At 42.9% G+C, this 13,489-nt stretch overlaps 1 protein-coding gene across 2 annotated transcripts in view; it reads right to left on the minus strand.

Moving 5' to 3' along the window:
* Positions 1-10,999, minus strand: part of rnf216 (ring finger protein 216) — an 18,438-nt gene extending 7,439 nt beyond the window's left edge. Inside the window, exons 1-13 of one of the 2 annotated variants that reach the window (XM_007574365.2) lie at positions 10,872-10,999; positions 9,849-9,966; positions 8,336-8,466; positions 7,129-8,214; positions 6,336-6,412; positions 6,108-6,216; positions 5,184-5,345; positions 4,988-5,099; positions 4,717-4,850; positions 4,335-4,385; positions 3,439-3,576; positions 2,522-2,670; positions 2,320-2,398 (exon numbers count right to left, since the gene is read on the minus strand). In XM_007574365.2, the coding sequence (XP_007574427.1) occupies positions 2,320-2,398; positions 2,522-2,670; positions 3,439-3,576; positions 4,335-4,385; positions 4,717-4,850; positions 4,988-5,099; positions 5,184-5,345; positions 6,108-6,216; positions 6,336-6,412; positions 7,129-8,214; positions 8,336-8,466; positions 9,849-9,912 (2,292 nt within the window). In that variant the 5' untranslated portion in view covers positions 9,913-9,966; positions 10,872-10,999. Of the gene's footprint in view, positions 1-2,319; positions 2,399-2,521; positions 2,671-3,438; positions 3,577-4,334; positions 4,386-4,716; positions 4,851-4,987; positions 5,100-5,183; positions 5,346-6,107; positions 6,217-6,335; positions 6,413-7,128; positions 8,215-8,335; positions 8,467-9,848; positions 9,967-10,504; positions 10,605-10,871 lie in introns of those variants that run through there. The other variant, XM_016661932.1, reaches the window with a different exon arrangement.
* Positions 11,000-13,489: the final 2,490 nt, after the last annotated feature.

Below are 13,489 nucleotides of genomic sequence, written 5' to 3' on the forward strand. Positions count from 1 at the left end.
ATCACACACACACACACACACACACACACACACACACACACACACACACACACACACACACCTACACACACACACACACACACACACACAGGAGAATCTGGGTTTCAAAATGATGTTAGCAGCTTCCCCAACCAGTAAGAAACCAGAGAAGGAGAGCCGGCCAATGGGAGGCGGCTGGGTGGGCGGGGCTTAACAGAAGTGCGTTAGTTACATAACCTCCTGTGGGGCCACATCGGACCTACCTGGAACCGGTCCCTGCATCTGTTTAACGGACTCAGGTGTTTATGTGTGTGTGAACCAAACAACTAAACACACCCTCATGTTTTTACACACAACAAAGAAGAACATTTTACTAGGCCAGAGCTTGCTGCCAAGAAGGAACAAAACAACAAAGCCTAAAACGGACAGAGCATGCGGTTCTCTCTGAGCCCATCCCAGCTGCTGCTAACTGTTAAAGCATGCTAATTAGCGATGAATCAGAACCAAAGAAGAAGAAGTCTGCCGAACTTTTCCTGCTCTGGATCAGGAGTGAGCAAGCCGGGCAGGAAACCCAACCTGTGCAGGAGAATCAGTGAACCTCTGGCTCCACCTAGAGGCCGATTACGGTAAACGCCGTGGATCGCCTGACTGCTGTACAAACTGCTGCAACTAAATGTCAGAATCGTGCAAGGCGGAAAAAAAGCAAAAGGGAAACTAAGACGTCGGACGATTTCGGTTTCACCTCGGATCACCCAGGTGATCCGAGGTGAAATACCGGGGGTGGAGGCGCACCTGGAGGCCTTTTTATTTTACGTCTAAACCAGATTAACGTCTCTGGATTAGAATCTGAGTCTGTTCTTTTTTTCCTCTGAAGTTCCAACTCAGTCAAACTGTAAACCTCAACATTTCACCCCAGACTCTCCACTGGATTAAGATCTAGTTCATCCTAACATAAGATTAAATTTTAATCCAAGCTAGTCCAAAAAAAAAAAAAAACTGCAGAGCTCCAACTATCACATATTTTAGTAATCGAACAATTGGATGAAAATATATTAGAAATACATTAAAGGACACAAATAAATAAGCAACTCCTTTCTTAAAAAAACTAAATATATTCTTGCCTAAAATGTAATCGCATAGCGCTCCTTATAGTCCACTCTTGATCATTTAAAGATTAATTTATTATTTTTTTGCATTAACCAATTAATAATTGGACAGTAAAAGGTACTTATCAGCAGATTTTGTTTCTTTACNGAATTTAAACCAGGTGGAGCTGAAGCAATGCCACTTGAGGTGCTCTGGGTAAAATATATTTACATTAAAAAAAGTCTTTTTTGGCTCAATTACTGCTCTGAGAATGTTGTTCTTCAAAAAAAAAAAAAGAAGACCTTTTTGAGTCACTTAGCGATTAATTAATGGCTAAAATATTTGACGATTATATCAATAATTGATTAATCACAATTAATCGTTTCAGCCCTAAAAAAATAAAAGATGTCCAGTTTGTTCTCCAACAAACCTCTGAGGCCTTCACAGAACAGAGACTGACCATTACCAACGTCTGACGGAACTTTATTGTTGGGATCAGAGTAAAGGGGGACGAGTTCGAACACTATTATTTGACAATTATGACGATTTTCTGCTGGTTTATGACATTAAACACTGAAATTGGAGAATCTAACATGTAAAAAGGTGAAAAAGTTTAAGTGGTCTGACAAAAAAACCTTGCGTAACTAACAATTATTTGAAAAAAACAAACAAACAAACAAAAAAACACAGTAAGTAGCTATTACCTAACAGAGGCCTTGCCCTTTTAACCCAAAGCCACCAAGTAAAAAATACACACTTTTAGGACAGATGCAAACGATGTTCTCTTATCCAATAACAGAGAAAAGAGTTTGTGGAGGAGACGTGGGAAACATTCCCACCAGCAGAAAGCCGAGGACTGACCGAGAGCAAAACACCAAGGCTGTGATTATGTCGCAAGAATGACAACTGGCAGCATATTTGTGAGTTTCTGTCACTTTCTTTCTCACAAACAATAAAACATTTCACTGGAATTCCTGTGATAACCTCACTGGACAAAAAGCCACACACACACGCGCACACACGCACACACACACCTTGCATTCCTGAGACAGGAGAAGATGCAGAGATAAGAAAAAAAAAAAAAAACAGAGGACGAGAGAGGAACCATTTCTCCCCTCCAGCAGGCGTCTCGTCAATCACTCTCGTTCTGATTGGACTGGTGTAATTTATGATGGCTAGAATCAGAGTCTGGACTTTGATTTTCATGAGAGGTCTAAAAGAGAGGTCTGCAGAGGTAGAGGCGGGTGGACTGACCTTGCGGCAGCGCGGGTTGGGACAGCTAAACAGAGACATGTCTTTGTCCAACAAGGCCGGGAAGTTACAAAACGGACACCTGGGAGAGCCGAGAACAACAGAGAGAGAGAGAGAGAGAGAGACAGACGGATCAGGAAGTGAGAAAACCAGACACATTTGTTGCAGTTCCTTCTTTGGGGTCCGGCCGCACGAAGTGCCTCACCTCACTAACTCGTCGGCGCAGGTGGCTGCCACCGCCTCCTCCGCCTGCCTCTCGTTGTATTTGCACAGGATGTTGTCGGGGAGGACCTTCTGCAGCTCGCACATGGGGTAGGAGCACGGGCAGCCGTCCTCCATGCAGCTCAGCTCCGACTAAAACAAAAAAAAAAACACAGACTCCTGTCGTCACGGCGAGCGACACCTTCCGGCTGTTGCAAAGCTGCGATTTATCCACCGGGACCCGTAGCTTCTCTACATGCATCTGATGAAAAACTCTGAGCAGCTGTTCCTTCTGAGGACCGTGAACCGTTACCGTGGCGACTAAAAGCATTCATAACCCTTAGAGGTAAAGTGGAATAAAGAAAAACCGGATTTCATGTTTTTTCCTCAAGAAAAATCTGAAAAGTGTGGCACGCATTTGTATTCAACCTCTTCCAGTACTTTGGAGGAAGTCTATCACTTTTGCACGTTTTTCTTTGCAGTACATCTTCAACATGTTGTTTCCAGGATTCCCCTGTTTTCAGGTCCAACCAACAGCTGGTAAAAATTCGCCACAGCATGATTCTGTCACCACCATGTTTCTACACAAGGGCTGGTGTGGTCATGGTGAGCTACTGTAAAATTACTACTTCAATCTATTATTATTACGACTTTACTCTCATATTTCTACAACTTTTTTTCACAATTAAAAATAAAATCCTACAATGTGGCCCTAAAGCTCCTACTGCTGCAGAATCTGAACACAAATGCGCCGTTACTAAACACAGTTTTAACAAGAAGTACAGTCACTTTCACATCATTTTTGTTTCAGTAAGACACACAAAACCTTAAAATATCCTGGAATTTCTGACGGCCACATAAGAACACTTCAAGGCCGTGGAGACGTCGTGACGTTCTACTGAAGCCACAGGCGGGTTATACCTTGCCGGAGCCGAACACGGCCTCCTGAGCGTATTTGACCAGGCACTCCTTGCAGAACAGGTGTCCGTCCGAGCACTGCGTCATCTTCTCAAAGGCAAACTCCCCGTAGCAGCAGCCGCACTCGATCAGCTGACCGTCCTGTGGAGAGAACAAGCTTTCGTTTACCAACACAAGTCGCCAAACTCCGGCGCTCAACAACGTCTTGACAGAAAAACAAGAGGAAATATTTGAGATCAAATTCATTTTTTAAGAAAAAAAGAAAAAAGAAAGAGAGAAGTCAACATACAAAATAATAATTTGACAGAGTTATAGATATAGGAGCTATTATGTGATGTTGTTTTCCATTTACACTTTATTTAAGTATTTGTCCAACAGGTGCTGAACACTGTTAAGCTGGATACCAAGCTGTGCTCCTGTGGTAACGGTGAACTCTTTTTTTTAAAATGGTGTTTAGTTTTTAAGTGAGATAAGCCGCTCATCCTGAGGAGGGCCTTCGGGATGACTCAAGAACGTATCTGTACCTCATCTGCTTTCAGAACAATATGAACAATATGATGGTTATAACGTAACTTCTGATTGTTTTTTTTGTTTTTTTTAGCTATTCTTGGAAATCTGGGAAACGCAAAACAGAGGCATGAAAGTAATCTTGTTTAAAAAATGTGTCCTGTTGAACTTTCTGAAAACCGAGGTCGCCTTTTTCTCACTTTGCCGTTTCAAAGTAGCAGAACGCTAAAGACGTGGCGTCCTGTATCTGAAACAAACGCACACTAAACTCAGCAGCAACTTTGTCACATAAAACAGAGTGACCACAGTAAAGCAACCAGGAACCGTTTGGTCAAATGAAGCACTGGGTTGTAGCAAATAAAGTCAGTCGAGCTAAAATATGCGCCTCATACCTTCTTGTATTCATCTTCGTTGACCTGCAGAGCAAGGAGGAAGTCTTCATGCTGGAGACAGAGATGGATGATGATTATTATTATTATTATTATTATTATTAGCAGGGGTACTTATATTAAGCAATTTGATCAATTCTGTTGTATAATTGACAGCTTTGGAGCCAAAATGCTGCGTAAATATGTTGCATAAACTGAAGTACGAAAGTAAAATAAAAAAATGGGCCAAGAACTGAACCTTGTGGAACCTCATCATGGACTCTTTACTTACGGTTTTTATGTCACTGATGGTCTTTATAGCAGCAATTGACCATGAAAGGTAAAAAAAACTTAACATAAAAAGAGATGAAGCGCCATTAATAGTCCAGAAAACAGGTTTGTGTACCTCTGCCCACTCCTTGGCCTTCTGCTGGTAGAACGTCAGCTCCTTTTGGACAGAACCTTCCAGGTTGTTGTACGTCCTGCAGTAGCGCCGGTCGTTCTCCAGAAAATACATCCTTCTGTCCAACTTGTAAGAACCTGGGGTGCAAACGGCGACGCCCGTCAAACTGAGAACCTGTTTTTCAGTTCGTGTTGCGACTTATTTAATCGGCAAGAAAGAACGCACGCCGTCCTGCACAACCCATGAGTGGGGCTGTGAAAACCATTATCCTCACCGTGCTCAAAGTGAAAATCGATGTAGCAGCGCTCCGACGAGGTCCTGCTCCGTCGCCTCTTTCCGGACGGGTCGCCGGATTCCTGCCACTTCTTCAGAGCTTCACATAAGGCCTGGTAAAAAATACAAACCCCCATGTGATGGAGATGAAATGGGCTACAGGCGAGGTGGGAAGTAGGAATAGAGCAGCAGCGGACCTTGCGTGTGATTGCATAGTGTCCCTTCAGGGCGTTCAGGGCCCATTTGATGTCCTGACAGCTGAGCATCCTGAAGTCTGCCATCAGCAAGTCGGCAGCCTGCATGATTACCATGGGCCCCACCGTGCTCAGCTTGGCGTAGTCGAACAGGTCCTCGGTCACCTGAAGGAATAAAAACACGTGGCCTTTATTCTCAGATAAGTGACTGACGCGCAAACAAACTCATGGAAAACAAGTGGGGGGAGCGATTTCTCCTTTAAACTGCATTTTCCCCCTCTGTACTTAAAGTAAAGTTTGGATTTTTCTAAATTGCACTGCAAGAGAATATTTATTTTCCTTTACCAGGAGTGCCAGAAAGTGATGGAAGGTGCTGAAAATTAACCTAAGTAGCAAAAATTTTGGAAAAACAATTTATTTTCTTAATGAAACCTAATTTTTTCCAGATTGAGAGGATGTGCTGTAATCAGTGACAGCATCAGCACATGATGAACTAAACAACAGCAGTACCTTATTATTATTTTATTTCTTAATTTATTTTATTGTATTATTTTTAAGGAACCAGAAACTTTTTTATTTACTGTTTTTTTAAAAGACAGCAGTACTTTTCTTAATTATTTATTTTTCTTGACTTTGTTTTTTTAATTATTTTTTTAAGACATCAGCACCTTAATTATTTAATTTTTGAAATATTCTTTTAAAGACAACATGAATGTTCTTTGTAGTTTATTTTTGTTCTTTATTTTTATGTTTTAATTCTTTTTTTTGGTGCTGAGCTGTTCCTATTGGCTGACGCCAAAATCAAACAGCAGAACTGGACCACCACTTGGTTTTCTGGAACAAAGGTTCTGATGTTTGAGTCCAGCGACTGAAATCCCACATGAAGTGGAACCTTCTGGAGGGGAGGGCTAACAGAGCGGCACCCACCTCCGCCTGCACGTCTCCTGACTCCAGAAGGATGCTGGTGGGAGCGGCTGTGGCTGCAGCCGCCTCCCTCCTCGGATACTCTGGATTCTCCAGCAGCAGGTTGCAGATCCTGCGACCGGAACGACGCAGAGTTTAAATTATTTCACACCAGGGCGAAAAAACGTAGAGGCGAATTCTCATAAATTAATTATTTACTATTCCTACAATAGGAATGTAAATGCTTCTTACACATTCAAGTCTTTCACATTATTCCTCAGGATCAGTTCTGCTACATACGCTTCCTGGACGTCTGGGAGTAAATCCAGCTGGAGGAGAGAGAGAGAAATGGACAGTATGTCATGGTCCTAGTCAAAGTAGTGCAGAAATGTCGATATGAAAGAAAAATAACGCATAAAGTTCAACTTCTGAAAGAAAAATCTTAAACATGGTATTCATTACCATTTATTCTGATCCCCTAAAAAAATGAAAAAAATAATATAAAAATCTGCCTTCAGATGTTGTCTGATCATTAAATAGAGTCCAGCTGTGTGGGATTTAATCTCAATATAAATCCAGCTACAATGACGTCACTGTGATCACACCGTCTCCACTGTAAAGCACGGTGGTGGTGGAGTCATGCTGTGGCCATGCATTTCTTCATCAAATATGGAGAAATTTTGTATAAAATCTCTACCATCCACTCCAATTTGAATGGAGAGCCTCTATGTTCACGTCTCACCTCAGATTGTCTGTTGGCTTTAGGATTTGGACTTTGACTGGATCATTTTAACAGGAAGATATTTAGTTGGAATATTAAAAAAATAATCGTGATTACAATTATCTCCACCACTTTCTCACATGCATCTTTCTTCACACCAAGGACAGATTTTCTGTCTCATAATGTGACAATTTGAACGACAATTTGAACAAATATGTAATCATCATCTTTTAGTAAAAGCTACAAACTGCAGCTTTAATGGACATGAATACTTTCGGGGTATTAAATGGTTGTTGGGTGGAGTAAAGTGTGTGAGATACTCACAACTCCAGTGATGAGGGCTCTAACGTGAGGCTGCTGGTCCAGTCCGCCCTGCGGTGCCGAGGGTCCGGGTCTGGCGTCCTCTATCTGGGGAACGGCCTCGGGTGCAGGGGGGACGGCCACCAGAGCTGGCGCTGGATTTACCTGCTCTGGGTTTGGGGCCAGGACGAGCCCGGCAGCCCCTCCTCCGTCATGGGGCACCGGCAGGTTGGCCGGCCGGACTTCGTGGGCGGGTGCCACCGCCACGGAGGCCTGCGGCGGAGGATCCGGGACGGCCTCCGCCGGCGCCTGGCTCCCCAGGATGATCCGGTGGCCCGCCTCAGGAGGACCTAATCTCTCTGGGGCGGCGGCGATTAGAACCGCGGGTGGGACGACGGGCGCAGCCTGAGGCGTCTGGGCGGGGGCCTGGGCCAGGGGCTGCGGCTCGATCTGGACCAGGTTGCCCTGCGGCTGATTGTGCGACGGGAAGTTCATGGGCCGCTGCTGCGGCTGAGGCTGGGTTATGAGCGCCGACGCCCGGATGCTGGGCGGCTGCGGAAACACAACCAGGTTCATCTGGAAGACCTTGTGCTGCGCAGACGTGCCCGGCTGCGGCTGAGTCCGTGCATGCGCAGACGACGTACTGGCCTGAGTACCGTGCACTGCTGCTGCGCGTCCGCTCGTACTCGCCGTCTCCTGAGGCTTGGTGGAGGAACACGCCGCGGTTGCAGCTTCACATCGCTGATGCCGCAGTACGCGCGCCGAGGGGCCTGGGAGGGGTCCCGACGTGCTCGGCTGAACCTGAAAAACGGTGGCTGTCCCAGACGGCTTAGAGGTAGACGGGGTGTCGGCGGGACGGGCCGGCGTGTTGTCCCGGAACCGCACAGACGCGGGGCGCTTTGGCTGAAGCTGTGCGGGCAACGCCGGGGTGGGGAGCGCTGTGGTCGACGTGTGTGTGGCCGGCTGGTTCGTCCTGATGTCTCTGGAGGTAGAGGCGGCGGAGCCCAGGTCCCCGGCGGCGGCCGTCTCGCTGCTTTGACCCGGGTTGTGTAAGATCCCACTCCATTTGGCTGCTTGGCGGATTATGTTCCTGCGTGCCGGAAGCGGTACCTGCAAGAAAATCACAAACACAGCAAATCTACAAAGGGAAAATGCTACATAGGCAGAAATAAACCTAAAACATTAATAAAAAAAAAAGTGAGATAAAGCGTCTGATGGACATGTCAGTCACCTCTAGTATGCTGACGTCGTCGTCATCGCCATCGTCTGGGACTAAAACCGGACTGCCGGGTAAAAAGGTCACTGGCTCTTCATCTGAGTCATCGGAAATGGTGATGAACTCCTTCTGACCCGCACGAGAGCCTGCGCGCGCACACACACACACACACACACCGCTGGATCAATAGCAAACATAACACACTAAACGCTACAAGACAACAATCCACTGCATTGATCATAGCTGTCAAAAGAACTGAGCAATAATTGATCAATTACAAGTGAATTAAGTGATGTACAGCCACACATTTCTAAACATAAGCACAAAAATACGTCAAAATCTTGTAGCAAATATATAGATCTTTACACCAGTTGGTTTGGACGGATTGTTTCTGAAAATAGAAAACTGGATATTAACATTTGTTCTATGATCTGAAAATGGATTTTTGTCCCCTCAAAAAAACATAAACAAATCTGTTAAGCACACAAATACGTTCCAAAAGTAATGCCTGTGTCAGAAATTACCTTGCCAACGTCACCCTGAATACACCATCCTCACTGTGAAACACGGTGTTGGAATCATCATGCTAAGGGCTGTACTTGTCTCTCACAGATTAGGATCTTAAAATAAGCAGCAAGCGTCTTTTATTAAACCGGTTTATTGCTTTCATTTTCATTTCTTTGTCACCGACTACCTTTACTCAAAAGAAGAGCAGATCGTTTAACTCAGGTGAACAGAGGAAGCACTTTCAGAAGAATTACTGAGCCCATATCCTGTTCTTGTTGCTACTATTTTATAAACCAAGAACTTAGAACAAATTGCCCTAAAAACATGAAAGAAATGTCATGTTTTTCCTTTATTAAACATCTAATGTTTTAAAAATGATTTACAGATGCAATTCATACAGATATCACACAATGTAAGTAATTTGTCTGATTTTAATAAAAATAATTAAAAGGTTAGTTTTTTATTTATTTGGTTTTTTTTTCAACTTGACTTTGGCTCAAATTGCAAAAGAGCTTCAAAAGGCGGTACTAAACACGCAGCAGATTCAGGGTTTCCCCCAGTGTTGTATAAGCCTGGCGGGCCACCAGGCTTTATATGTTCCCCCGCCAGGCTTAACAAGATTATTTATTTATGTCTTTTTAAAATGTCTGCATTTTTTAAGACCTTATAGTTGGTGTTCAGGTGTTACTCTTCCAATAACACATAATTATCAAGTGATATTTTCAAATTTCTTGTCAACTTTAAACATTTTTTAACACAAAAACACGACGGGCCGCTGGATGAATGACTGCCCTGGCACCCAACCACCGGGCTTAGCAAGTTTTCTGGGGGAAACCTTGAAATTCATTTGCTGGAATGGCCTAGTGAAAGTCAAGACATACATCTAACTAAGAGTCTAATAACTAGGTCCACAGACAAAAGCATGAAACACAGAAAGCATGCATTCAACTATTTTTCCCCCCCTTTTTGTTGTTGTAATGTGACAAAATGTGATGCAGTGCATGTCAGTGATGAGTCCCACCTTGGCTCCGGTGCACGTTGAAGCTGGCCAGGTGGATGACATCATCATCATTTCCATCCGCCATTGTGAAGCAGCACTAACCAGCTCACACTGACAGTCACTGCCCAGTCAGTAGCATCTACAAAAACACACACACACACACAGGGAGAGAGAGAGCTGTCATCATGAAGGTTAAGCAGTATCATCTTTCTCCCTTCTCTCTGTGGAAGTTGGATCATCAGAAATGCAGGTTCCTGTCCGGTGACTGTGGATATATAGCGGTAAGGAACATGAGTCACACTCTTGATTATAAATGCAGACAGAATTCCCCTAAAATCCACCAGTTGGTTTCATTTTTAATGCATCATTTGTTGCCATAACATATATATGTCAGGCAAAGAATAAAAAGGGCGATGCGGAGTCAGGTCTGCAATGGTCAAACTTTGAGATTTAAGAGGTAAACAAACCATCTATTACCAGGAAATCACATGTTAGCAGTTGAACAAGAGCAACCCAAGCCCTTTATTAGAATAAACACTGATAGCTAATCCTAAAGTTGATTGTTTACCTGACCCCTGGTTACCGCTTTCCGTACATTTCTGTTAGCTTTGACACAGGGTGCGGCTATTTTAGTCCAGCACCCGCTCAAATATGCTTTAAATCAATCTAAATCTCACGTGTAGTTGAGATATTTCTCGCCAACAGCAGGAGCTGAGAGTGCTGCTGTAGTTGCTCCAAGTAGCTACGCCGTGTTAATCGCATTGACATCAGCTCCGACACAGCCACGACACAAAGAACATTGAGACTGTAGCTTTTTAAAAACAAACAGGCCACTTATCGTCAATCTTTTCCGCTCTATTCGGCGTCGCTTTACTCGATGTGTTTTAGCATGCCTGGCTAACTAGCTAGAATGGTAAGTAGTTAGCTGACAGAAGTCAGGATTTTTCTTTAGTCACTAGCAGCGCTTCAAATCAGTCGCATAAGGAGTAAACCCCGTTTTTTTTCTTAATAAAGAAAACCCCATAAAATAAAAAGGTTGAATACCGTAGCTTTGTCGTGGATAACCACTAAAAATCCTGGTGGTCTGTCTCCTTGATAGGCTCTATATCCGTGTAGCTTTATCGGTGAGAAACTGCCAAAACATGAAGAAGCGCCTACGTCCTCCTGCTGGATTTTGGGAAATGTAGTCTTTAAGACGTGCTGAGCGTTTCACTTGTACAGAGGCTGTCGGAAAGAGAAAATAAAGCAAAAGTGTAATGTTTTGCTGAATTGAAAGACTTTTCTTCTTTCCACCCGAGTAAGCTCAATAACTACATATATAGATATAAGTGATAAAGACTTAAAAAATTACTAAAACTACTTCCAGAATGGAAATAGGATAAAGTTTTGGTTTCCAAGGTATTTGGAAAATACCAAAAACATTCTAATCTATTTTATATACATTTTGCACAATAGAGCAGCACAAATAAATTCACTGGGGAGGAGGAAATTGAAATTTTTTTTTTCACGAATAGAAATCTGAAAAGTGTGGCATGCATTTGAATTCAGCCACTCTGAATGCCTACTGTGTTGCTACTGCAACTGCAGGTTTGTTGTAGCATGTCTCTACCAGCTTTACACACCTGGACACAACACATTTTTGTTCATCCTTCTCAGCTCAGCCAGTTTGGACGAAATGAACTCAAACCATTTTAAGACCCAGATTTTAGATATATAAATGCAAAACCTTTTAAGGATGCACGTAGACGTTGTCCAATAGTGATGTTACTTTAGCCAGAGTCCTTCTGTCTCCCTAGGCCTGCATTGGGTTGTCCGGGCGTTTTAGCATAGAGCTGGCCTTCCTGATTAGCTTATCTAAACCGTAACTGCTGTTTTAACGGAAAGCACCATAGAAGATGGCTGATAAAGCTAAAGTCAAAGAGGGTCTTTAGAAGCACTCCGTTGTTAATTAGAAATTTAGATGAGAATAAAAGTAAATTAGGTATAAGGGAATTGTTTCAGAGATTTTAGTTTTTAGTGTTTGTAGTTTATTAAGAAGAGAAGATTTTAGTAGTAAAAGCATCTGATCCATACTCCAATTTGGAAGGTGGCGGTTATGCGCCTAAAAGTTGTTTGCCAACCGCCATAAAAAAGGGAAGAAGTAGAAACGCCCTCTGCAGTCTAAATGACCTCTGCAGGTAGAGACCACTTCAGTGTTTGTAAGTCCTGTCCAGGTGTTCCAGGTCACCTGTAGATTTAGCTGCTGAGCTTGAGCAATGAAAGACACAGGTGCGCTTGAGTCTTTGTGAGGTGCGTGCCAGTTGGGTGGAGATGGTGAATGAATCCAAAACTGTTGGATTTGCTGATTTAACTTGCATAAAAAAGGGACAGCTTTTCATAATGAATTTAAGACATTTTAAAGATGTGTGGACCTTGTGTTATCTTGACTTGCATGCCACACTTTTCAGACTTGTATGTATAAGTGCTTCTGCAGGCAACAGATGTGATTTTCAATCATTCTTTTGGGATTTTCTGCAGCTTCTACAGGACTGTGAAGAATTATTTTTATGACTTGTTTAACAAAACAATCGTTACAACCACTAAACATCATTGTAAGTCTTTTTAACTGAAACATCAAAGGGCGACACACTTGCACACACGCAGGATTGTATTTTTCAATTTAATTTCTTTTAATATAATCTTATTTACATTGTATTTTTTTCATAAATGTTTAGTACATTGTAAGTTACAATACTTTTGCATCCATTACACAGTGAAATTAGACCATAGAAAACGCAGATTGAAATAATACTGCTTAACAGTCTTCAATCTACAACGGGACGTTCCCCTCTTTCCCTCCTGTCCGCATGTTTCTTCTCGCTCAATAAAATTTGATTTCACTCTCTACTGTGGAGCTTAAATGGTTCAAAAGGGATTCATTCATTGTGGTCTTAAAGATGATGATTAGTTTTCCAAACGTTCGGGCTACAGAGAGAGAGAGAAAAAATCATGTTTAGGAGGAATAAAAACATGGCAATATAGGCGATAAGACATGTATAAAAAAGGCTTACGGGGCACAAATGTTAGAAATGACGTGGCTTCTTCTTTGCATCTTGAGGCTCATTTTGATTAAGAATAACTAACTCCACCCCCCCACCCCACCAAAACTAAAAAAAATAAGATAAAAATCCAGGATGTACCCTTGGATTAGTTTTACTTCTCAAATTACGGTTGGGGGTGAAGCGGGGGAAATGTAACTTCAGCAAATGTAACCCGGTGTTTTCAAAACACCAACATCTTTCATACACAGACGAGATTATTTACCCCCCCGCCCCACAGTAACATGGATGTTTGAAAGTAACAAAACTCAGGAAAAAAAAAAAATCCACTTTGTGGATGACTTGAATTGCATGAGAATTGACCCTTCAGCTCCGGTAGGTTGAGCTGCGATTAAGAAATTAGTGAGGGCTCATTGCAGAGCATATAGCAGCTTGGTCAGTAATCATTTAGTAATAAATAATAAAAACATCAGAGAGGATCAGAGTGGTCGCAGGTACAAACGTAAGAGGAAAAAAAAGGTTAAACGGAGGCTCATTGTATCATCTTTACAGCATAACAGAGTGCCATGCTCCACACGCACGCACGCACACACACACACACACGCACGCACGCACACACACACA

This window comes from Poecilia formosa, unplaced genomic scaffold (genome assembly GCF_000485575.1).
Source record: "Poecilia formosa unplaced genomic scaffold, Poecilia_formosa-5.1.2 Scaffold350, whole genome shotgun sequence".
In the NCBI taxonomy this organism is placed as follows: domain Eukaryota; kingdom Metazoa; phylum Chordata; class Actinopteri; order Cyprinodontiformes; family Poeciliidae; genus Poecilia; species Poecilia formosa.